Genomic DNA, 23,636 nt, shown 5'->3' on the forward strand with positions numbered 1-23,636 from the left:
ACATACTTGGAATACTGGCAGACTTCACATGTTATTCATTGAAATGTTCTTTTCTTATAACCAAAAGTCTAAAACACATTTTTAAGAATAAATAGTTCTCTTTCTTTACCATGACAGTTTTGTTTGGTTTTAGCACTGCAGGTCACTTTGATCTAGATAGATTGAAAACATATTTTATTGCATAAACATCAAAAGGATTGGGCTCAAGTTTGCCAAAGTACTAGGCCTTCTCCCATATACACACACACAATATAATATAATGGCGACAATATAGACAAATTATCATGTTGAAAGAACACATAATATTTTACTGTTGCAGTTAAATAAACCAATTTAATATTTATTGTTTTCTGACATTATTTTACAGGTTAGTAATTAAAATATGTTTACTCTGAATGAATTTGTTGTTTATAATATTTAACATTTGAAATGACCAGTAGAATGTTGTGGAAACAATCCAAATTACAGTTTCATTTAAAATCTTGAGTAAGTGAGCAAATTACATCTTAATTTGATGCTAAGTATTTTATTTTCTATTGTAATTTAATCAGTTATTGAATTCAAATTTGCTTAAATTATATATCATATTTTTTATACAGTGAAACCTGTTTAAACCAGACCCTGAACAAACCAGAATCCTGTCAAAACTGACCAAGTTTCATGATCCTTAATTTTCTAAATTATAAAATGCGACCATCTAAACACCGGATCCTGTCTAAGTTGGACAAATATTAGGTCCACGGCATGATCCGGTTTAGCGTCGGTGGACCCATTGGGCTATTTCTCGTTCCAACCAGTGTTTCACAACTGGTGTAACAAATGCCGTGGTATGTACAATCCTGTCTGTGGGATGATACATATAAAAAATCCCTTGCTGCTAATCGAAAAGAGTAGCCCATGAAGTGGTGACAGCGGGTTTCGTCTCTCAATACCTGTGTGGTCCGTAACCATATGTCTGATACCATATAACCGTAAATAAAATGTGTTGAGTGCGTTGTTAAATAAAATATTTCCTTCCTTGATCCGGTTTAGAGCGGTTTCACTGTAGTTGTTTTAAGAAATGTTCAAACTGTATGGTGATACTATTTCTTAGAAAGTGAACAGTTAGTACGTACCCTCTTGAAAGTAACGGATTTTTTTTTTTAGCCAACTCTCTCATATTGTGGATCTATGTCGACCATTTAGATTTTAAATGTCTCCAGTACTTTGGATTGTTTCCCATTTCAGACATAATACATGGGAACAGTCATCAGTACTGACCACACCTGATGGAATCCTAGTTGTTATGCCTGACGGTGACTGTGCCCCTGATTCTGCTGACAGCGGTGACGACAAAGATTCCGGACAGGTGCCAGAATCATCTTGCTTGACAAAAAGTGATTCCAACGATGGAGATAGCCAACAGGAGTGTTCAGACAGTGAATTTACAGAAAGACAACAACAACAAGAGACCATTAACACCCTTCAGCAGAATGATTGTGATGCTGCTTGTACTGACAGAGACAAAATTGAAACTGTGAAACAGAATTTTCGAAAGAGAAAAAAATTAGAAGACTGTGTTAGCCAGCTTAAAGAAGATTGTTTGAGTTTGAGCCAGATGCAGAGATCTAGTGGTCATGGGCAGCACCGTCCGGCGGCTTCCTTGGAACAGTGTCTTCAGGCACAAACTGATGGAGCAGGAGATTCCAGTCCGTATGACTTTGTTAAGATTAAAACGGAACCAAATGACCACAGCGAATTGCAATTTTGCTACGATCAAGATGTTATTGGTCAAAACTTGACCAGTGACTACCATTCCAATTTTGGTTACAGTAATCGAGGAATTCATCGGTATCCTGGCAATTCGGAAATGTTTGGTAGGAACAAAAGGAAGCGTAGTGTAACTAGTATGTGCAAAGTAAATTTGAAAGACGATTCTGGAAAAGAAGATGATGAAGTGCATAAATTCCGCACCTGCCAGCGGCAAAAGGCAAAAAGACTGAAGTTATTTCAGCATGAAACTAGTGATCCTGAACTGCTGTCTGTGTTGGAAGAAAGACGAAAAATGTTTGAACATAATTACAAAAGCACAGACCAGCAGTGCTCAAAGATGCTTAAGTTTTCTCTACGGAATTCAGGTATAGATTCTACAAGTCATGGTAATCATAATAAAATTTATGGTGCTTCAGCTGTGTGTTCTGAAAACGTACCAGGTGAGTCTGCTGAAGATCCTGAATCTTTAGTGGACGTGAAAGAGGAAATGGATTCTTTCTTTAGTTCTCATCTGAGTGACTTTGGTGACATGTGCAGTCGGTCTTCGGATGATTCAGAGTATGAGCAAGATGACATTGGAGACGAATGGCTTCCCAGTTCAGGGCAGAAACGGAATTTCAGAAAACAACAAAAATCCACAAAATACACTTGTAACTCAGGTAACCGAACGAGACTGAAACAAAAAAGCACACTTTCTGAAGAAATCCGGAGACAGAAAAATACTGAATATAGGCGAAAACGGCGCCAAGAGCTGAGACTGTCAAATCCAGAAAAGCTGCAGGAGGAGCGAGAAAAGGACCGAGCGAGGAAACAAATGTTGAGAAAGCGTAATCAGCTGCTGTTGTCTCTTCCTCCGGACCTGCTTTCTGAAGCTGCTGGTCTCGCAGGGAACTCGTCCATCTTGGATGATGATGGGAATTCTCTTTCTGTTCCTTTTCCATTCAGTCCTGGTGACAACATCGAAGATCTTAAGGAAAAGGAGGAACAAAGGAGGGCCACAAATCGGGATAGGATGAGAATGAAGAGAATGCAGATGGATGCACCCATTAAGGAGAAAATAAAAATAGTTAGTCGAGAGAAAATGAGGCAGAGACGAGCACAGCTACGAGAGAGCGATCCTGTGGCTGCAGCTCTTGAACGAGAGAGGCAGAAACTGAAGAAGAGAGAGGAACGAAAGCGAAACGCCATCCTTCTGTCACTGCCAGACGAAACGCTCAAGGAGGCTGCAAACAACACGGAAATCCTTCAGGCTGCTATAGCTTCCTTGACTGAAGGAGCAAAAGGGAACAGTCCCCTGACACAGCTTCCTCTTGATTCTGAAACTGCAGCTAACCTAGCCAAGCTGAGGAATCACCTGGAAATGAAGAGAGCAGAGGCAGCGGAACGAGTGAGAAGAAAACGAGCGGAATTGCGTGAAAAAGACCCAGAGCAGGCTGCTGTTATAAGGGAGCGAGAAAAAATTCGCAAAAGATTAGAAAGGAGGAGAAACACCCTTTTGCTTTCTTTGCCCCCCGACGAACTCGTCCGAGTCACAGTTGCTTCCATTAACGAAGGAGACAATGTCCCTTTCCAGCTGCCAAGCCTTCTAGCATTATCATCATCTGGACAAGTGAATCCTGCTAACCTATCCGGCCATCTTGCAGCCACGTCAGCAGAGAGTTCCGATCCATCCACATCACCAGCAGTCCCACATCTAACGGAAGAACTCGTTAAAATGAGAGAGAAGTTGGAGAGAAAAAGAGCTTTAGATCGTGAACGTATGCGACAGAGAAGAGCCAAGTTAAAAGAGAATCCCGAGGCAGCAGCTGCTTTCAAGGAGAAGGAACGGCTGAGGAAGCAGATGGAGAGGTGGAAGAAGAGCATGGGACTCTTTGATTCCACAAAGCCTCTCGATGCTCCGTCACTCGATCCTTCTCTGTTTGTGGCTGGAGCTGTTAGCAGCAACATTTCAGGCAAAGAAGTAGCAGATTCATCGTTTGTGAACAAATCACTGCTGTCCATGTTTTCCCTGGGAGGTCCAGATTTGTGTAGCCCACCACTGGAACATTCTGGAAGGTGTACGAAAGTATCTCAGGGTCAGTCTCCTGCTGATCCTCATAATTCTGTGTTGTCAAACTCTCTGTCTAGCTTAAACATGTCCGGTTCTTCTTCGGTGGATTCAAACTTTAGTGTGTCTTCAGTGAACAGGTCAGATCAAAATGTGAAATCACCTGGTTTTGATGATGTTCAGAAACAAAATGGTGAGCACACAAAAACAGTGCCACCATTACATTTTAACGACCCCCACAATGCAAATAAGACTGCATTGTCGCCAGAGGAAGTTGATAAGTTTCCAAAAGGCTTTGATTCAAATGAAGAACAGGATATTCAAATGGATGTTGCTAGCAACAAGCAGCATGAAGTTTATGGAACAAACTTTACCCATTCAGTTGCACAGTTGGTATCTCCAAATGTTATGAGAATAGTTCCATCACTATTTGAAGACGGTGCTCCCACTGATAATTCTTTCACCACTGCAGCCCAGTCATCAAGTGCTAACCATCTGGACAATGATTCAGCAGCAAGTGACCAGGACACTCTTCACAATGAAAGGTAGGTCACTTAGTGTCACATTTTAGTCTTTATAATAACTTAAATTGCTGTTCTTGCCATATTGTGCAGCTGTCTAGACCATCCATGCAGAGATTCATGGGTTCGGAAAGACACTGCAATACATGGGTTGATCCTATGCCAAGTCTAGTGTATACATCACTTGTATTGATATTTTAGTATTCATTTAATCTCGTAGTTTAAAGGTAACTTGTAGGAAAGCATTAATGAGAATAAAGCCTAAGTTCCAAGTTGAATACTGTAGCTAATACATATGAAATGGGTCTTGAATATACAAATCTGTATGTCATATGTAACATTATAGGTCTGACACCTATTATATTAATGTACTGTTAAATGAACTTAAAGGAATGCTAAAGCAAGGCTTTTGGATTGGTGTGCATATTCAACGATACATAATGCACATTATTGCTTAATATCAACAAGTATAATCGCATAGTTAATTAATAAAACGGTTAAATGTGACGGCTATTATATATAACGGGTGCAGCCATTTTGTACCATCCCAGTGAATATGCCCTCTGGCGAGCTGGTGTCACGTCAGGAATTAGTCTTCAAACTGAAGAAACAAAACATACCTGATTTTTGCGGATGCATCGCAGTGTTCTGTAATAATATCTATCCCAGTAACACAGCAACGTGTATATGTGGTTTATTTTTCAATACAAAATAAACCACCATTGTCAAAGTGTTGAAATAACTATTATATTTTGTATATAAATTAACCCACGTACTGAAATAATAGTCGGAAAGTGTTTTCTTGTTTGATTGGTCTTTTCTTTCCGTGGCCTGTACCTGTGGCAGGTGTATATTTAGACGGTCCCTAGACATTGTGTCTAGACACACTAAAAAGACGTGCCTCTTTTATTAAGATCACAGGGTATTGTGTGATAACCTCAAATCGTAATGGACTTTACCAGCTTTATTACTGTAAGTAATTCTGTAAACCCTTGATTAAGTAGACTTTCCCATCTAAAATCACAAAACTGACCAATTACTTAGTCCCAGAGAAAAGAAAGTTATCACTCGGGTATCGTGAGTGGTCGTTTTTGCTCGAATGTATCCTACCAATAGGCCTAATAATAATCATTTTTTCTTTGCATTTTTTAAAAGAAAAAAATACTATAACTCCATTTCGTTATATTGATGCAAATTGAAATATATTTAGTTAAATAGTTTATTATACTATCAAGTCATTTATGTTTGTTTACAAGTCAGGTTGATGAAAGCGAAGCGCCTTGTCGTAAATTAGAGCATTTGTTTACACTGTGCATAATAGAGTTTGACCTGAGCTGACGTCACTTCGCCCAAGGCTATACCACTGGTCATCACAAAAATTAAACAAATTGGCTGCCCCCAGTTAGCAGGAATAATCACGTTTTTTTTATTAATTCTAAAATGATGCGTTTTTCATTTGTTAAAGTGTCAGTATGTGTTGGTGGTCCGGGTTTGCATCTTTCCAACACATAAGGCTCTTGTTGGAGTTTAGTCTACCTTTAAAGTCAGTTATTAATTACACAGGTTTAATTATGTTTCTCTTACTCCGGTCAATAGTAAATTGTTATCCTGTGATGGTAAAAACTTAGCAAGTTGAGTGGCTGGTCAACATTTAGTGAGATACATTTTTGAACTTACTAGGCTATTCCACTACTTTTAACGATGCACAGTTAATTATTAATAATAATGCTACTATATACATAAAACATGTTCCAATGACTTGTGGTATTTTAAATCCATTTTAAATCCGTATTGATAATGTTTTTCCTTAATTACTCAGAATGAGTTAAAAATGACTTTCTAGGTTTCACCATCCGAGGTTCTTGTAGGAAGGATATCATCTTGTAATTCTAATAGTAACTTTTTAACTTTTCAGACAATCGGCACTGGTGAAATCCGAATTGAACAACAGTGATGCCACTGCTCCCGATTCAGCTGACGAAATTGTCAGTAAGTCATCACTGCAGGATGTCATGTGTGAAACGGCAGCCAGTACAGCATGCTTACAAGACCCCAGCACGGTGAAGCGTGCACAGGAGTGGTTCATCTATCAACTGTCAATTCTTCAGAATAAGATGGGAGACAGATTCCTTCAGCTGGATCCGAACCCGAAACATCTGGATCCTCTCCCTGGAGGAATCGCCGCCCAGCTGTCGCCAATGCAGCTGCTTCTTGTGCAACAGCTGATTGGACCAATGCCTGTGTTGTCTGACCAGTCGGTAGCCAATCAGGTGCTCGATCCGCACGCATTTGAGATGAAATTGACTGAAATGATGATCAAAGGTTACGAGTATAGAGAACAGAACAGAACTCGTGCTAGGAATTATAGGGATCGGTTGAAGCACGATCCCGATTACAAGGAGAAATACGAACAAAAGAAGCTAAGAGATCTGGAACGAAAACGCATTCATCGAGCGCGAGAATCTGAATTGAGACGTCTGTATCCGGAATACGATGAGGCTCGGAGACTACAGCAGCGACAGAGACGAACCCGAATTAAGGGGAAGAAGAAGAAGAAGAATGAGGATTCGGAGGATTCTCAGAGTGAGAACGATATGTTACAGTTTGAGATGTCTCAGTCGATGATGGATGGCACGAACGATCCATTAGTGCAGGATCTGAACAGAGTGACCTCTGATATTCTTAGTGTGTATTCGAAGCTGGATGGCGACCAAAACAGATCAAAATTGTCCACTGACAAAGTGGCCAGTGGGTATAATTTAAGAGATGTATCAAGTGCTAAGAAATTGAAATTTGTGTACGACGAAAATTATGATGATTCATTGGACTCAGAACCCAATAAATCCACAAACCTTTCAAAGAGTAAGGCAGCAGACGGAAAGTTGCCATATAGGGATTTTGAAAATTCTTCCGATTCTGATGATGACGATGATTCTCTTTCAGACGATGATGAATCCTCCACTGTGTTGGATGCTTCACAATAAGAGATTCCACATTCTCTGTTTTGGGCCATTATGGGGTAGGGAAGGGGGTGCGTCAGCTTTTGAATACAGTCAGGCAAGTGTGTATGCTGACAACAGCATTACATGATTTTTGAGGGTGTGTGATCTTATCATTACTATACAGGGGCATGTGCCAAATTTTTTATTAAGTAATTGTTGAATGGCCCCTTATGTTACTGTTCTATGTTACGGTCACATAAACAATCATGTTTGAAAGTTAATGGCTGCATTTGAAATGCAAAATGACTAGGTTCAGCAAAAGAGGTAAAGTGTTGATCCCACTGGCTGGAGGTTTTTGTTAAGTAAATTTCAGCATCAAAAACAATTATATTTTTCAAGCATTTTATCATTAACTTAATAATGAAGTTGGAATATTGTACTGTAAAATATAGTCGTCACAGATGTTACACTACACAGTGCAATGCACCAGTGGATTAATTATTTTTTACAAGCTGGCATTTACAAACAATTCTTTTATCATTTAATTTTATTTTATCTGATAAAATAATTTGACAACTATATACATACATGTTTATTATATAACATTTGGTGAAACATGAACTATCCTCTATTTAAAAAAACATAAATATTTGATAGAATATCAGGTTACTGCATTTTAATCATGTTTATTTGGAAAAGTTTAGAACAAGTTTAGTTTAGCTTCAGCGAGCCTGTTACATTCAGAAATAGGGCGATTACTTGACAAAAGTAATCCATTACGATTATGATTACTTAAGAATGTCACAATTACAATTACAAGAAAATTGAAAGTAATCGATTACGATTGCGAATACATTGTCCAGTAATCATGATTACATTTCCACAAATATGCATAAATAATTAAATTTTCTTAACAACATCAAATTATTGTCTTTCTTTCATAACCATACCGATTTTATACTATGAGAGTAGTAGACTTGTAATGGAAGATCAGTTCTACTGATTGACCAGTACTGCTTCTAACTATAGGCACTCTTACTGGAATTGATGCTAAAAATATCTACGTTTAGTAAATAATTATGAGTAATCATGCAAGTAATTGCTGACGATTGCGATTACATGAAAACATGTAATTGATTGTATTACATTTACTGATTACGATTACTCCATCGCTGGTTACATTGTTATCAAACTGACTGAAATAAACATGTTATCATGCAACCCCTATCATGCTATATATACTGATGGAAAGAAATAAGGGAACACATCAAATTGTAGACCAAATTTAATTCACAACTAGTATAGTAATGTCTGTATTTCATACTAAGTTGTAATGTGGGATTGAATGTCTGTAGTGTTGAATGTGCTGCCTATATGTTCCCAGTCCACTTCTAACAATATGAATTGATTTTTGATGCAGTCATTATTTCTTGTTGCTATCTGTGTGATCCTTTATTTTTTTCCATCAGTATATTTTTTCTGGTTTTCTGTGGCTTCTTCCCAATGGGTGTGCAGGAGGGAAAAGTAAAAGGTATTCTATTGTTGCAAGAAGTGTAAAAGTTATATTTATTGATGCATTTTTTGTTGGAATTGGATGTTTTAAAAAAAACCTAACAACCAATTTGAACACTATACTGCAGAATTTATTTCCCAGTGACCTGATAACACATATCTGTGTCAAAGTTATTCAATGTAGATGTTATCAGGCAGTGGCATAGTGACACTGAACTATGAGATAGGTGTTAGCGAGTCACTGGAAGTATGGTTGCATAATAATTACAATGGAAACCAATATGTTTCTGCAGAATTCATGGAGGACAAATCTGCCATGTTTTACTGTTACACAATTTTTATATTAGCTTTTTAAAAGATCACTGTTTTTATTTGGAAGACAACCAAACTTTAACATTATGGTTCTGAGGTATTAAAGATGTTGGCACTCCCTCCAGTTTTTGTGGGACTGACAACACCCCTTAATCTGTGATAAATTTGCATGTAGCATAGATTAAAAATGTAAGAACAGTTCAACAGTGAATGTAGGTACATGCATGTCTATGAATATTTATAGGTTGGTTGTATTTTGTCATACATGTATATTAGGACATAATTTTTTATATTTTAGTGTATTTCAAACCATCTTGTATACATATGATTTAAATCTATTTTACTGAATACTAGCGAGTAAAATATTTTATTCCTATTTTTGCTTTCATGTAAGCACGTCAAAAAATCTTTAAAAATACCTGTGCTAAACATTCTAAACTTTATCCAAAAACCAGGACATACATGTGTGCGTACTCTATACTAGTCAAATAAATTATGTCACTATTCAAGTAAAAATCATACAAACTAAGTCACTATTGGTCCTTTTTCCTTTTCTTTTACCATAGTTTGACACCCAATAGCCGATGTATTTTTCTTGCTGGTGTGTCGTTAAACATTCATTCATTAATTTTTTTCTTTGAGCCAAAAAGCAAATTTAATACAGGATTTTCCATATTTTTTATAAAATTAAAGTGACTATTACTGAAAATAAAAACATACATAGAGATTATTATTCGAGCTTGTGTGTCGTACTAATTTTACGAAACTCGTGTCATGATTAGTGTATTGCCCGAGGGAAAGCAAGGGTAATACATGAATCCTGACACGAGTTTCGCAAAAATCAGTACGATTCACACATGCGAGTGTTATAATTTCTTTATTATCCACATTATAAAATATTACTTTTATGAATAACAAGCTAGGACCATGTCAAAACATTTGAAACGTAACTAAAAAGAGAGAACGAAACAGCGTCATTTTCTGAGGAAGCCACATCAAGTTATGATGTCGCTTCAGAAAATTACGTCATCCATGGTGCATGTGAAATCATTATGACACACGTGGGTCATACTGGTTATATTTCCCTGAATATCTTGAACTATGTGGATAATAAATTACGGTATGTAATGTCATCTGATATTTGACTAAACTAGCAAAACCTTTTTTAATTTTTAATTTAGTTTTTACTTTATTATAACAACCTTTATGGAAAAAGGATAATTTATATATATAATTATAAACATATATATACATTCATCTTATTTTAATATAATATATCAAGATGAAAAATCTCTGGAGTTACACTGCAATTCTGAATTTTTGTGCTACACGAAAACTCCGTCATTGTATTCTGTGACAAATCTTCAGCATACAGTAATCACATGGATTTTAAGACTGGTCATACAAATTTTTTTAATTTGTATTTAAAAATGCTGTGAAAAAAATAGTTTGTCTACAAAATATTTATTAATTAAATTAAATATCTTTATCTTTCATGCCAATATATATTTTTTTGTGCTGGGATGTTGTTAAAAATTTATTTATTTATTTAACTGAACATCTAATGAAATATTTGGATACTTTTTAAAAACTATATTTGTAAACATTTTATTCCCCATTCAATAGCATTTTGTTTGCATTCGTCATGAAAGATACAGCAATAAATATGCCATTTGTCGTGTTGTTAAATACTCATATAGTATTTTACATGTGATTGGTTATTTAGTTTCGAAATACTGCTCTGTCTCACGTACAAATGATAAATAGAGGATTCGTCATGAGTATTTTTTAATATGGAAAATATCAACGGAGTCTATGTTAATCGGTATTTGTCGAGGCTCTGTAAAAAAAACCAATTAGCGAATTCTATTTATCCTATAACATTTCTAAAATAACATTTTAATTCAATTTTAGTAAATTTACAGTACTAAAGTCACCGCCATTGGTAATATGACGTCATCACGATTAGTACAAATTAGTTTGACGTCACGCATTTTAACTAAATCTTTGAAAACGTTACACTCAGGTACACAGGTCTTGTTGGCGTGTAAGCAAATGACCCATCCACAGCAACACATTACCTAGAGACCTTGCAAATTTGCATACCATTATGGGTTCATGAGTAAGTGATAGGATAATTTTATCTATTTACTCTTTGGAACCATGATCTAGGGTTACTGATACTCGTTGGTTAGTATTGTACTGAAAAACCTTTGTGTCAGCCTAACCTGGCTATTCAAACACCTGCCATCTTAATTGTACGCAACTCGGTATTATTCAAAGCTTTACTGTATGAACTAGTCATAGTACATGTATATATATGCAGGTTTTTCATCTGAATAAATTGTTAGATTTTTACAGTATAAAATACATGTATTTATCTAACATTTTTGGAATAGCAGGAAGTTGTCTGCATTTGAATGTACACACAGATCTAAAGGGGGCAGCAGGTCCCCCCCCCCCCCCCCCCCCCCCAAATTATATATATACTCTTCAAAAAAAGTAGGGGAACTCTAATACGAATTTACAATTGCCAAAATTGTAAGGTATATTAGCTGTGGGGAATGATTATATTATAATAGTGAATTAATCAGAAGTGAAATTTGAAAGTTCACGTTTTTTTAAATCAGTAAATTGCAAATTCAGACAATAAAAATGACTAAAAACAAAACAATAGCAACTGTATGATCAACAGAATGAAAAAAATTGAGAAAAATAATGTTCCACAGTGATTAATGGACCTTCCTGGAAATTGTCAAAATCAAGAATGACACCCCACGCACGTGTACAGGGCACGTGTACAGGGTGTGATGCATGTGCAAACTATGGAATGTGTTGCGGTGTGTTGATAAACAGACCTGAATGTTCTTTACTGTTGTCTGTTGTCAAAACGTATGTTCGGTCTAATAGTGGATATTAACATTAATATTTCAGGTTCCCGTACTTTTTTTGAAGAGAATATATATATATATATATATTAAAAAAATTTATGTTGGAGAATCCGAGGAACAACAAATAAAAAGGTCAGGCCCTATGCATGCCCCCCCCCTCCCCCAAAGGATTTTCTGGATCCGCCACAGACACTGTTCACATAGTTAAACATGTGAACATCGCTGCTTTTTATAATGATCAGATGTTTTCATGTATATATACATGTGTAGTTCTATAAGAAGGCCAGTCTGTTTATATATTTGTGTATGAATAAATGCAAACGTAAACATTTCTAGTTTACCGTTTTCTGTGTTGGTGATTTTAATTATGTGAATGTATGAAACACGTCACTTTGTTTGTGGAGTTTGCCACTCTCAGGGACTCTGCTGATGACAGGTTGGTTTTTATGCACCCCATGATCTTGCACTGATAAACACCTTATTGATTCCCATTGGTGGGTGCATTGGGCTATTTCTCGTTCCACCCAGTGCTCCACAGTATAATAAAGGCCATGGTATGCCAGTGTTCGAGATTAACGATATCCCGGGGATACCAGAATTTAATTTTGGATACCAGACTCCAATAACCCAGTATCCCACCGGGATATCATATAATGTTGTTGTTTTTTAATCGTGCGTTTTTATTTTTTACTGAAACAATGAAAGTCGTAATTTACTGGTGAAGTTAAGTAACAGTATTTTTGGAGCTCGTACCTAGTCTAATGCTATGCCGTAACAATATTTCCCCCATCTCGTACCCAGTCTAATGCTACATTGCAGTAATAGCGGCGTAGCAATCGATTGGGAACCGCTAAGTCACTATTGTTTTTGTTGGACGTTTCCTCCCTTCAAATTTTATTTGAGATGTTGCTTCCACATCTGCAGAAAATTGATACAGGTAGGTTTATCATTAGTAATGTCAGACACACTTATAGATTACTGCTAAATATTAATTTATGTCAGTATCACTCAAAAATAGATGCAGCAAATATTTTTGTTAATTCCATTTGATTGCGAATTTCACGAATTCCACGATTGCAGTATAGCAATAGACTGGGAACGAGAACAGTGTCATCCAAGTTTGTTACGAAGTTATTTATGAATTTCATTTAAGTGGGATACTAAATTCTCAGGTGGGATACCAGATTTTTAAATGTTACTATCCAACTGGGACACTGCCCAAATTTTTTAATCTCTGACACTGTATGCACTATCCTGTCTGTGGGATAGTGCCTATAAAAGATCCCTTATTGCTAATAAAAAAAGAGTAGCCCATTAAGTGGCAACAGTGAGTTTCCCCTCTCAATATCTGTATGGTCCTTAACCATATCTCCGACACCATATAACCTTAAATAAAATGTGTTGTTAGATAAAACATTTCTTTCCTTCGATTAACACCTTATACTATTCTAGGCTGGTAATGGTAGACTTGGTTCTGGTGCAGATCTCTCTACACAGATTCCATCTGCCATTAAAATCCATGTTAATTTAAATTGCCCAACTTCAAACGAATATTGCTAATGAAACAGGTTTTAGCAACATATACCATTTGCTAGTTCTAAGTGAACGTGTGAACTGCAGCAATTAGGAACTGTAGTGAAAAATTATAAACTCACCCGGAAGTGAACTGTTAAGTAAGACCTTGCCCAAGTTCAGTCAGTGAACGTTTCGCTAACTTTCGCGAACTATTTAATTGGTTCCCGACATTGCCATTTTGTTTACCGTGATACGCAAAAACCAGTCTAGTGGACATTTTTCTGCTCGAACTGGCTGGACATAGCCCTGGTACTAAGCATAAAAACTGAATGAGCCCCATTTGAATATTTTAAATATGAGTGAATATTGTCTATAGTGAATAGTAAGAATGGTCTGTATCTACCATATACAACACTACATGTACATGCATATGACACTTGGGTGGCTTGCTAGTAATTAAACTGGATTGTTTTCTCTTGTGCTGCATTGCCATTTCCTTTGCCATTTCCTTTGGAGAGCAATACTGAGGTTAATTTGTTAAAATAAACCTCGGTTTATTTTCATCAATCAATCAATCAATCACTTTATTTGCCACAGCTGTAAGCAGCCTTTGGCTGAAACAGAATATATATATTTTGCAAGAAATGGTCACAATATAAACAGCATAAACAGTACCGGTATACAATTTGTATATGATATGATATAAAACAGAGGAGAAACACGGATTGTTATGTTAAAATCTCTCGACGTCGGAGAATATATATTTTTTTTAGCTAACTGTAGTGTCTCATATTTGGATTTTAATGATAACAAATTGATAATGAACTAAACAGTGTCTTTTTTATCAATTGCAAATAAAGATGTTATATTTTGTTGGGTACCCAGCCATGTTGGCCTTAAGGGTAACGAAAAGGCAGATGTTGCTGCCAAGTCTGCTTTGAACTTGCCATGTCAGTGTTGGCGCCCCCATCAGTGATTTTAAATTTCATATTAACCAATATATTTTTTCGACTTGGCAAGATAATTGGGACGGTGCGATTGCGAACAAGCTTCATTCTGTCAAGCCAGTCCTGGGAGAGTGGCAGTCATCCTACAGGCGATGCAGGAAGGATGAATTAGTCTTGTGCTGTGCCATCATCGGCCATACATATTTGACACATTCATTTATTTTAAAGAAGGACCTTCCTGCTCAGTGTGAACATTGTTAGTGTACACTGACTGTGCGCCACATTTTGGTGGAGAGTGATTATCTCAAGCCAACGAGAAATGATATATTTGGCACCAGAAATGTTTTGGAATCTTAAATTCTATCCAGAATTAATTGTAAAGTTTTTAAAACACTGATTTCTATACAAAGTTTTAAAATATACTTACCTTGATTTATGTATTGTCTTATACACAGCTCCTTACACTGGTTTTACATAATTATATATAAATAATATTTTCATATACTTACCATTTGTGACACCCAATAGCCGATGTGTATTTTTGTGCTGGGGTGTTTTTAAACATTTATTCATTCATTCATTCATTCATTCATTCATTCATTCATTCATTCATACTGAGATCATTGATATGGTTGGTGCAAGTTGACATGAGCAAACCTTTGTTCCTAATCCTAAAAGACCCCATGGTCAGGTCAGGTCATATGGCTTTACGTGCACATTCAGAGCAAGCTGTTGTAGAGCACGCCTGTCTTGGGCTCCTCCATCTAGGACAGGAAAGGTGTGTGTGTGGGGGGTAATGGTGCTATGGAATTTTGAATGGCGCAAGAATTATGCCAAAAAAGAAAAGGTGCGCAAGTTTGATTGAGGAATTTGGGCGCAATTTTGAACGGTCTGTCGAAAAGAAAGTTCCGGAGCTAATATAGGTTTTGACAGATATGGGAACATTACAATGCCTTGTAGAAGTATGAAGTTGAATGTGATATGGGTCCTACTGGGACGAGAAGTGTCATTTTCAAAAACAATATTGGAACCCAATACAATACAATACAATACAATAACTTTATTTCCATGTTCATATATGTATAATAAAAACATAGTCTGGTTGACCAGCAAAAATAAAGTACATAAAATTAAACGCTAACATAAAAAAAAAACCCAAAAAAACCTACAACTCTTGTTTAATAAAGTACATGTAGTGTAACAGGTTCTATTGTCTTTTGTCTGTTCTTCGATATTTGGTTAATTAAAATGAATAAATATTATTAAGTGGCAGGGGGTCTAGTTAGAAGGCTAGTTCGTGCTGTGTCCAAATCTGAGCAGAGTTGTGCGACTGTAATGAGTTGTGTTTTAGGGCAGTTGATGATATAATAACATTTTTCGTATTTATTTAGTGTTTGGAATATTGGGAATTCTTGTGCGAGTGTAATAAAATATTTTCTTCTGTTCGTTTCTAGCTGTTTGCAGTCCACGAGAAAATGTGCCTCATCTTCCACTGCCTCTTTGCAAAGCTTGCAGAGTCGGTCTTTTCTGAGAATATTGTGATACCTGCCTCTTTCGATTTCGAGGCGGTGTGCACATATTCTAATTTTAGTTACATGTCTTCTTAGGTTACAATTATTTAATGTTTCGAGGTATAGGGCAAGTTGATATGGTCGTACTATGTGTTTATAATATAACAGTTTTTCACTGTGAGCCATAGGAAGAACAACACAGCCCTCTACATTTTTTTTTCATTTGGCAACTAAAACATTTCATACTACATCTGTACTCTATACAGTTACATACAGGAGAGTCAAACCGTGACTCTTGGATGGTTTGACAAGGTCATCAATTCTTAGCCATGAAACTGTCACATCCTTTGTGTTCAGGTTGACTGACACTGCCCAGGACATTACATCCTGCCTGACCTGACTATACATACATGTGTTTGTTTCACAGATTAAAGTCCCTTGTCAAGCAGTCTGATGTTATGGTGTTTATGAAAGGATGTCCCGAAGCTCCCAGGTGTGGTTTCAGCAAAACGCTTGTTGGTATTCTTGGAGAAACCGGGTGAGTATTTGCAACTAATCACTCTTACCCACATGTAATTTTCAATCATTAAAGTACATCCACAAGTGATTTAACAAAATATTGGAATGTTTTGTTACAGAAAATGATTTAATTAATACTTTTTATCAGGTCTGTATTCAGTACAGTTTTGTCATGGGCACGTGATAACATCTAGACTGGTTTCTAGTCTGTGATGATAATTTAACATTAAATGCAAGAACAATGCTAGCAAACATTTCATAACGACACATAGTGCTTGCGGCAAATGCATGAACCATGTGCATGAGGTAAATCTAACTTTCTGTCCATCTGTTTTCTTGTCTAGGAACTGTATCCTAAATATTGCATTAATAATTGTTAAAAATAATTTAGAATGCATTTATTATCAAGTTAGTTACAAGATGTCACTGCAGATTATTGGATAGTTGTTGTCAGATCACTGGAAGTATCTGTTGACTTTGATTTTAAAGTATGAACAACAAATTAATTTAATAGGTCTTAAAGGGACATTCCTGAGTTTGCTGCACTTTCTAAGATGTTATCGAGTAACAGGAACTTTTCAATGATTGTAATTACATATCAAATATATTTTTCTGCATAAAATATTAGTGGTTGTATATTAAACATGTTTTTGATTGTTCTAATATTTGTACAAGGTTAAATTTCATTTTATTTCCTAAACTAATGTTTTTCGTATGTACAAAATTATTTGAAGACACAATCCAGTTTGGGCTTCTTACAAATATTATGACAACCAGAAACACATTGAATATACAGACACTGATATTCTAAACAAGAAAATATATTTAATATGTAAGTTTAATCGTAAAAATATTATATTAGTCAGAAACATCTTTCAGTGCAACAAAACAGAGGAATGTCCCTTTAACATAATAAAATGTTGTTTATGACTCGACCTTCTTTTGGCAGCGTACAGTACAAGACGTTTGATATCTTAACTGACGAAGAAGTTCGACAAGGCTTGAAGAAGTTCTCAAATTGGCCCACCTACCCTCAGGTTTATGTTAAAGGAGAGCTTATTGGTGGCCTCGACATAATTAAGGTATGCATATACAGTGCACTCTGTTCACAACAGCTTCTCTGTAAACCAGATCTCTTATCTAAACAAAACATGGTCTCAAAGTCCCATAATTAAGGTATGCATATACAGTGCACATTGTCCACAACAACAGCTCTGTAAACCAGATCTCTTATCTAAACAAAACATGGTCTCAAAGTCCCGTGTAGTTTAGTGACCGTTTGTTTTTAACAGGTGAGAATCGTCCTAATCCTGATCCTTGATGTGAATTCAGAATTCATTTATATATATATACATGGGCTAAATAGTGCATTCCAGTCTGGCAATAGGGGCGGGATGTAGCTCGGTGGTACAGCGCTCCCCTGATGCACGATTCATTTAGGATCGATTCCCTTCAGTCGGCCCATTGGGCCGTTTCTCATTCCAGCCAGTGCTCCACAACTGGTGTAACAAAGGCCATGGTATGTACTATCCTGTCTGTGGGATGGTGCACATAAAAGATCTCTTGCTGCTAATCGAAAAGAGTAGTCTGTGTGGTCTTCCACCAATCTGATTAAAATCAACTCCACTGGGTTTTTAATTTCCACACGCTATAGTATAGGCCAGTGGAGCTGATTTTAATCAGATTGGTCTTCCACCATCAGTCTGATGCCATATAACCATAAATAAAATGTGTTGAGTGCATCGTTAAATCAAACATTTCCTTCCTTCCTTCCAATCTGGCACAAGCTTCAATGTGGCAAATATACACCAGTCAAATTTGTACTTGTAAAAAAGATTTTGTATAGCTGGATGTTTTCTGGTAGGCAGTAAATAACCCCAAACTTGTGTACAAGAGTTAGGGTAATTTGTGTTTCCAAAACAACCTCACACTTGCGATAGCATTAACAACTGAAAACTGGATGGTGCATTTTCAAAGGAGTTCAGTATGGTATTTGATAACCTGCTAAGCAAGCACAGACAATTTGTGAGTAATATCCCACACCTGTAATTGCTGATCAGTAAATAAAAAATTGTGTGAATTTAGTCTTCTGAAAGGTGACATGATAAGCAACTAAATGACATTTTGTTTACTAGTATCACATTCTGCTTATCATTGGCTATTGTTACATTTGTTACCTTCAAAATCATTGATTGTTACCCGTTCTGTGAGGACATGATTATGGTGCTATGTCTGGCTTATACAGGGTTGAAAATTAGCAGTTGCCCATAGCGACCTTTATTGGCTAAAGGCGACTAAGAATTTTAGAAAGGTAGTCTGTTAGGCGACCATCGATTTTAGTGTCTGGCGAATATAGTACCAATTAAACAAGAAAAGACACGGAAACTGGATCAAATGTGACAAAACACATTGCCTCTGTGTTGGCGCGAACTACAGAAGCAGAAGACAGAACATGTTCTATATTCTGACAACGCCAGACTCAGCTTCTGTGGCGTTGGGCTGGGTCTTTCTGAAAATAGAGCTCAAAACGTATCGAAGACATTGCATATATATTTTTAAAATCTGGAAGTCGTCAGCTTATTGGAATGGACTGGATACACCATAATTATCTGGTAAAGCTACTATTTGACAATTGTTATTCAATGTTATGGTAAAAAAGAACCATATTTAATTAGCTTACATTATTCTAGGACAAAATCAAAACCTATCTTGTAGTTTTAACTCACACTAAGAACAACACATGCTTTATGCTTTGTAATATAATACATCGTATATTTTGGGGGGAAATGTTTTTTTTTGTTAATTTGTTTTGGGTTGGGGTGGGTTTTTTTTTTTGGGGGGGGGTTGTCACATATTTATTTTTCTTTTGATATTGATGTTATTAGTAGCCTACTAGCATTTACAATATCCAAATCAAACATGTGAGTGCTTTGTCTGTAGGAGGACAGCCACTCCCAAGGAAATGTTATCCCTCTTGCATAGCCACAAAATTTATTTTATCCCTCTGCCATTGCCAGAAAGAGGACTGCCAACCCAGACTAGTTTATATACTAATCACGCACAGTTCTACCGTTATTCTCTTTGTACTGCATTATTTTTTTATGTTTTTTACTTCTGAGGCAATATAAGTCAAGCTGCATACCTTGGCTGTTCTAGCATTTTGTCTTCACTTATGTATTAAAATGAGATTTAATATGTATGATTTAATGGTAATTTGTAAAGATTTTTTTTTTTTTATACTGAATTTCTTTTTTCAAAAAGTGTTATTTGAGTTGTGGGTTTAACACTTTTTAACATGTTTTTATCTGAATTTTAACTTTATTCATTATGAAGTTGCATGCCAATTCAGCGGTTTCCTTTTGAAGCAAACAGTCTATATACAATGAGCACATGGTTACTGTTCAACAAAGAACATTCTAGTTTTGATTTTTGCTGTCCAGTTAAATTGGAGGACTAGTTGAATTTGAGAAGGGCCAGTAAGATGTTTCTTCAATTGGCCCTGCTGGCGACCATGGTTTTCATGTTAATTTTCAACCCTGCTTATAGTGATGACATGTTTCTTGGAAAGGCTAAATTTATAACTTACACATAACCCTAGGCATAGGAAGAGAAGTGGAGGGTGGGGGCTCAGGTGGCAATTCCAATTCAGAAGATTGGCAGATGGCATTGGCAACACCTCCATTTGAAAATCCAATTAATGTATATGACTGCCCCTCCTTCCCCAGTTGCTGTCATCTTCCCATGCCTGTGTTAGTTAAAGAAGTGTATTAAATCCATAATGAAAGTCCTGGTCTTCACCCTCATAGATAGGTGTACTTAATACCATGTAGACGTGGTGAATCTATAGAATAGATTTTTGACTGACACTATGTTAACTTATTGAAATCTGCTTAATCCAGCAGTGTGTACTTTGACACATTTTTTTTTTTCAGTTCTGCTTGAAGTTTGAAACCATTTTATAAACCATATTCCACAAGTATATTTTGGAGTAGAATATCTATGATGAGTTCTTTTTAAAAACAAGAAGAAGAAGAAAACTGTATATAAAACAAACACGATTTACAAAGTTGTTTCCTGTATATATAGGTTAACACATTCACTTGTGTGAAAAGGGAACATGTAAATTACAGTACCTGATAGTACCATTTACCGACATCTGGCCAGGTGTGTAGACTGTTCATGGGAGGGATGTATGTTTTATGTATTGATAGAAAACAATGTGCATGGTCTTTAACTGTATGTATGTAGGGGCAAGATTTAGCTCAGTCGGTTGAGCACTCGCCTGAGGTACTTGCATCACAGGATCGAACCACCTCAGTGGATCCACTCAACTGATGGGATTTTTTCTCATTCCAAACAGTGCACCACAAGTGGTCAAACGCTGTGGTGTGTGCTTTCCTGTCTGTAGGAAAGCAGTGTTCGAAATGTTTGTCCTGACAAGTGAGTCTCCTCAGACAAGCAAAATATAGGCCTACCTTGGTGTTTATCCGGTGGACAAATAAAAATGTTCAATGCAGTTTCATTTTGAGGAATCAAGAACATTATCCTTGCACTTGAATAAAACAAATAATTTATTTGGACAAGTGAAATTATAGGTGGACAAGATTTCTAGATGCATTTGTCCGGTGGACCAGTTAAATTTTCTGCTTATTTTCATCACTGGAAAGTGCATATAAAAGATCCCTTGCTGCATTAGGAGTTTCCTCTGATGACTGTGAGTCAGAATTACCAAATGTTTGACATCCAATAGCCGATGATTAATTAATCGATGTGCTCCAGTGGTGTTGTTAAACAAAATAAAAAAACAAAACTTTGTATGTATGTGTACAAACAAATGCATTTCATCCATTTGTTTTAAATTTTCAACTTGTGTTACATGTTTTTTGTTTTTTGAACATGTTTAAGTGTATGTAACTCATACCAGTTACTGTTATTAATATCAGTATGTGCTTTCTCTTACAGGAACTAAAAGAAGGGGGAGAACTGGAGAGCACGCTAAAGGGAGGAAACTGAACAGTATTAGTGTTCAATATAAAGACTGTACATGTTTTATCATCGAAATGGTCGACCGGAAGCATTATGAAGGGAAAATCAAATTCAACAACTTGCTTCACTGAATTTTTTTTTTTGTGTGGTCAAATTCGTAGATTAAAAGATACTTGATCGTGGACAAACATCTGTTGGATAATAAAACAAGACTATACTTTATTCAGAAAGAACATATAAGTATCGTAGAGTAATCAATAGTCGCGCACGTCACATTTTTTCTAAAGCTCACGAGCATGTGCGAACCAGTGACGTCACATTTATCAACAAATGATAACACAAAACTTCCTGGTCCATTAACAGAATGTCTAAAAATTAATGAAAAACATTTTGATATGTGATTTACATCATTTGTTTTTTCATCAGTGAAAACTTAGTTTTCTACAATACCAAATATAAGGGTCCAGAGACGGAAATTGCCGAACATGGAATGTGCAACTATTTGTTACGTTTTACGTAGCACGCCAGAAATGGGTGCTATTGAAAAACTTGCTTTGGCAAATGAATTTGACAGTAAATGTTAATAACAAATAATGTGTTATATACAGCAAAGGACTATTTAAGTAAATAATGTTTGTTTTATTTCTTTTTGGTTACACATGTTTACTTTACTGTTTGTTCTTACGTGCATGACTGTTGATTACCGGTACTCCAGGATATATTAAAATGAGTATGCTATGAAAATAGACTTGTTTTTATGTTTTAACAAGTTTAAATTAAAAACAAATACAACCCACTACCTTCATTTGTGTTCTGTTGTCAAAGTGTAGTAACTAAAAAAAATAGGTATCTGAATTGTACAGTACACATTATACCCACAGCTACTGTTCATGGGTGTGTACAGTATTTTTCTAGTGAAGGGGTGCAACATTTAAAGTTACATTCTCTGGTTACCATATTATAACATAATGTATAAATGTGAAATACAAGCTCAAATGCACTTTTAAAAAAGTCGTGTGTATTCGCTATGAACGGATATCGTCAAACGTATACGCTTGATTCGTCGCCTGTGCCGCCATAGCTCGGCAAAGCACAAAGGACAGCCTGTTGTCAGTTTCAGTTAACACGTGCGTTTGCCTACTAGTCTTTAGTTAAAACCGGTTTGATCTTGACAACGTATTATCGACAGTCGTACCTTCCTATTTCAGAATTGATATTTTATAAAGTGTTAGTAGAACTTTCAAAGTTTAGTTTGTATACTAGTAACACATTAATTATGTATATATTTTTAAAATAAAATATACTAAATTAGACAATGAACATTTTCACTTCGTAATTTTACGTGTTAAAATCGACAAATTCAAATAAATATTATTTCGTTTGGAAAGGGTAAAGTTGGGGGTGGGGGGTGGGGCGGTGTTTAACGACATCAAAGATAAAGCATATTGATTTAATAATCATCCGACCCCATACAACCGTAAATAAAATGTGTTGAGGTGCGTCGTTAAATAAAACGTATCCTATCCTTCCTTCCATCTGCCGTTGGATGTCTAACATTTGTTAATTTTGACATATAATCTTAGAGAGGAATTGGGTGCATGTGCGGGAGGAGGGTATTGGAGGTCGAAAACCTTACTTGCCCAAGCTTAAAAATTTTTGAAATGTATTTTTTTGGGGAGCATGGCCCCATATAAACTTCGCTCAGCACAGTCTATAACCTTAACCCCGCTGAAATCCCTGCACACACGCCTTGAAAACCCGCTACATTTTTTTTAGCAAGGGATCGTTTATATGTACCATCCCACAGACAGGATATCACATACCATGGTCTTTTTGTATACCCGCCGATGGGTATCGATCCTAGACTGACCGCGCATTTAAAAAAAAACACCTTTTTAGGTCGAAGTAATGAATAAAAATAACATAGTCTTGAAAAATGTTACGTAAATCGAACACAGTACCCTCTTCCTCTACCCCTAGAGCGTTACGTAATAAGTAACACCCCCTTACATGTAACGTGTGTGCCAACAGCTGGCCACTGTCAAAATTTCAAGGCAAATCTCCCACTCACCGACCCCTGGAAAGGCGTTGTACCATAACTCTATGGATATAAATATGTTTTGGAGATGTGACACGACCCCTCAATCACGACAGTTAAATTTGTAAAAAAATTGCGAAATC

At 36.3% G+C, this 23,636-nt stretch overlaps 2 protein-coding genes across 2 annotated transcripts in view; both read left to right on the top strand.

The window, feature by feature from the left end:
• The window catches only part of LOC121383018 (glutaredoxin 3-like), a 37,544-nt gene extending 15,292 nt beyond the window's left edge, over positions 1 to 22,252 (top strand). The window contains exons 8-10 of the mRNA XM_041512753.1: positions 16,378 to 16,488; positions 17,419 to 17,551; positions 21,432 to 22,252. Of these exons, the coding sequence (XP_041368687.1) occupies positions 16,378 to 16,488; positions 17,419 to 17,551; positions 21,432 to 21,482 (295 nt within the window). The 3' untranslated portion in view covers positions 21,483 to 22,252. The remainder of the gene's footprint in view (positions 1 to 16,377; positions 16,489 to 17,418; positions 17,552 to 21,431) is intronic.
• On the top strand, positions 1,242 to 8,616 carry LOC121383017. Its single transcript, XM_041512752.1, has 2 exons — positions 1,242 to 4,344; positions 6,236 to 8,616. Exons 1-2 carry the CDS (start codon positions 1,286 to 1,288, stop codon positions 7,302 to 7,304), a joined length of 4,128 nt encoding a protein of 1,375 aa, XP_041368686.1. The 5' UTR covers positions 1,242 to 1,285; the 3' UTR covers positions 7,305 to 8,616.
• Positions 22,253 to 23,636: the final 1,384 nt, after the last annotated feature.

Source organism: Gigantopelta aegis, chromosome 10, assembly GCF_016097555.1.
Source record: "Gigantopelta aegis isolate Gae_Host chromosome 10, Gae_host_genome, whole genome shotgun sequence".
Taxonomy (NCBI): Eukaryota; Metazoa; Mollusca; class Gastropoda; order Neomphalida; family Peltospiridae; genus Gigantopelta; species Gigantopelta aegis.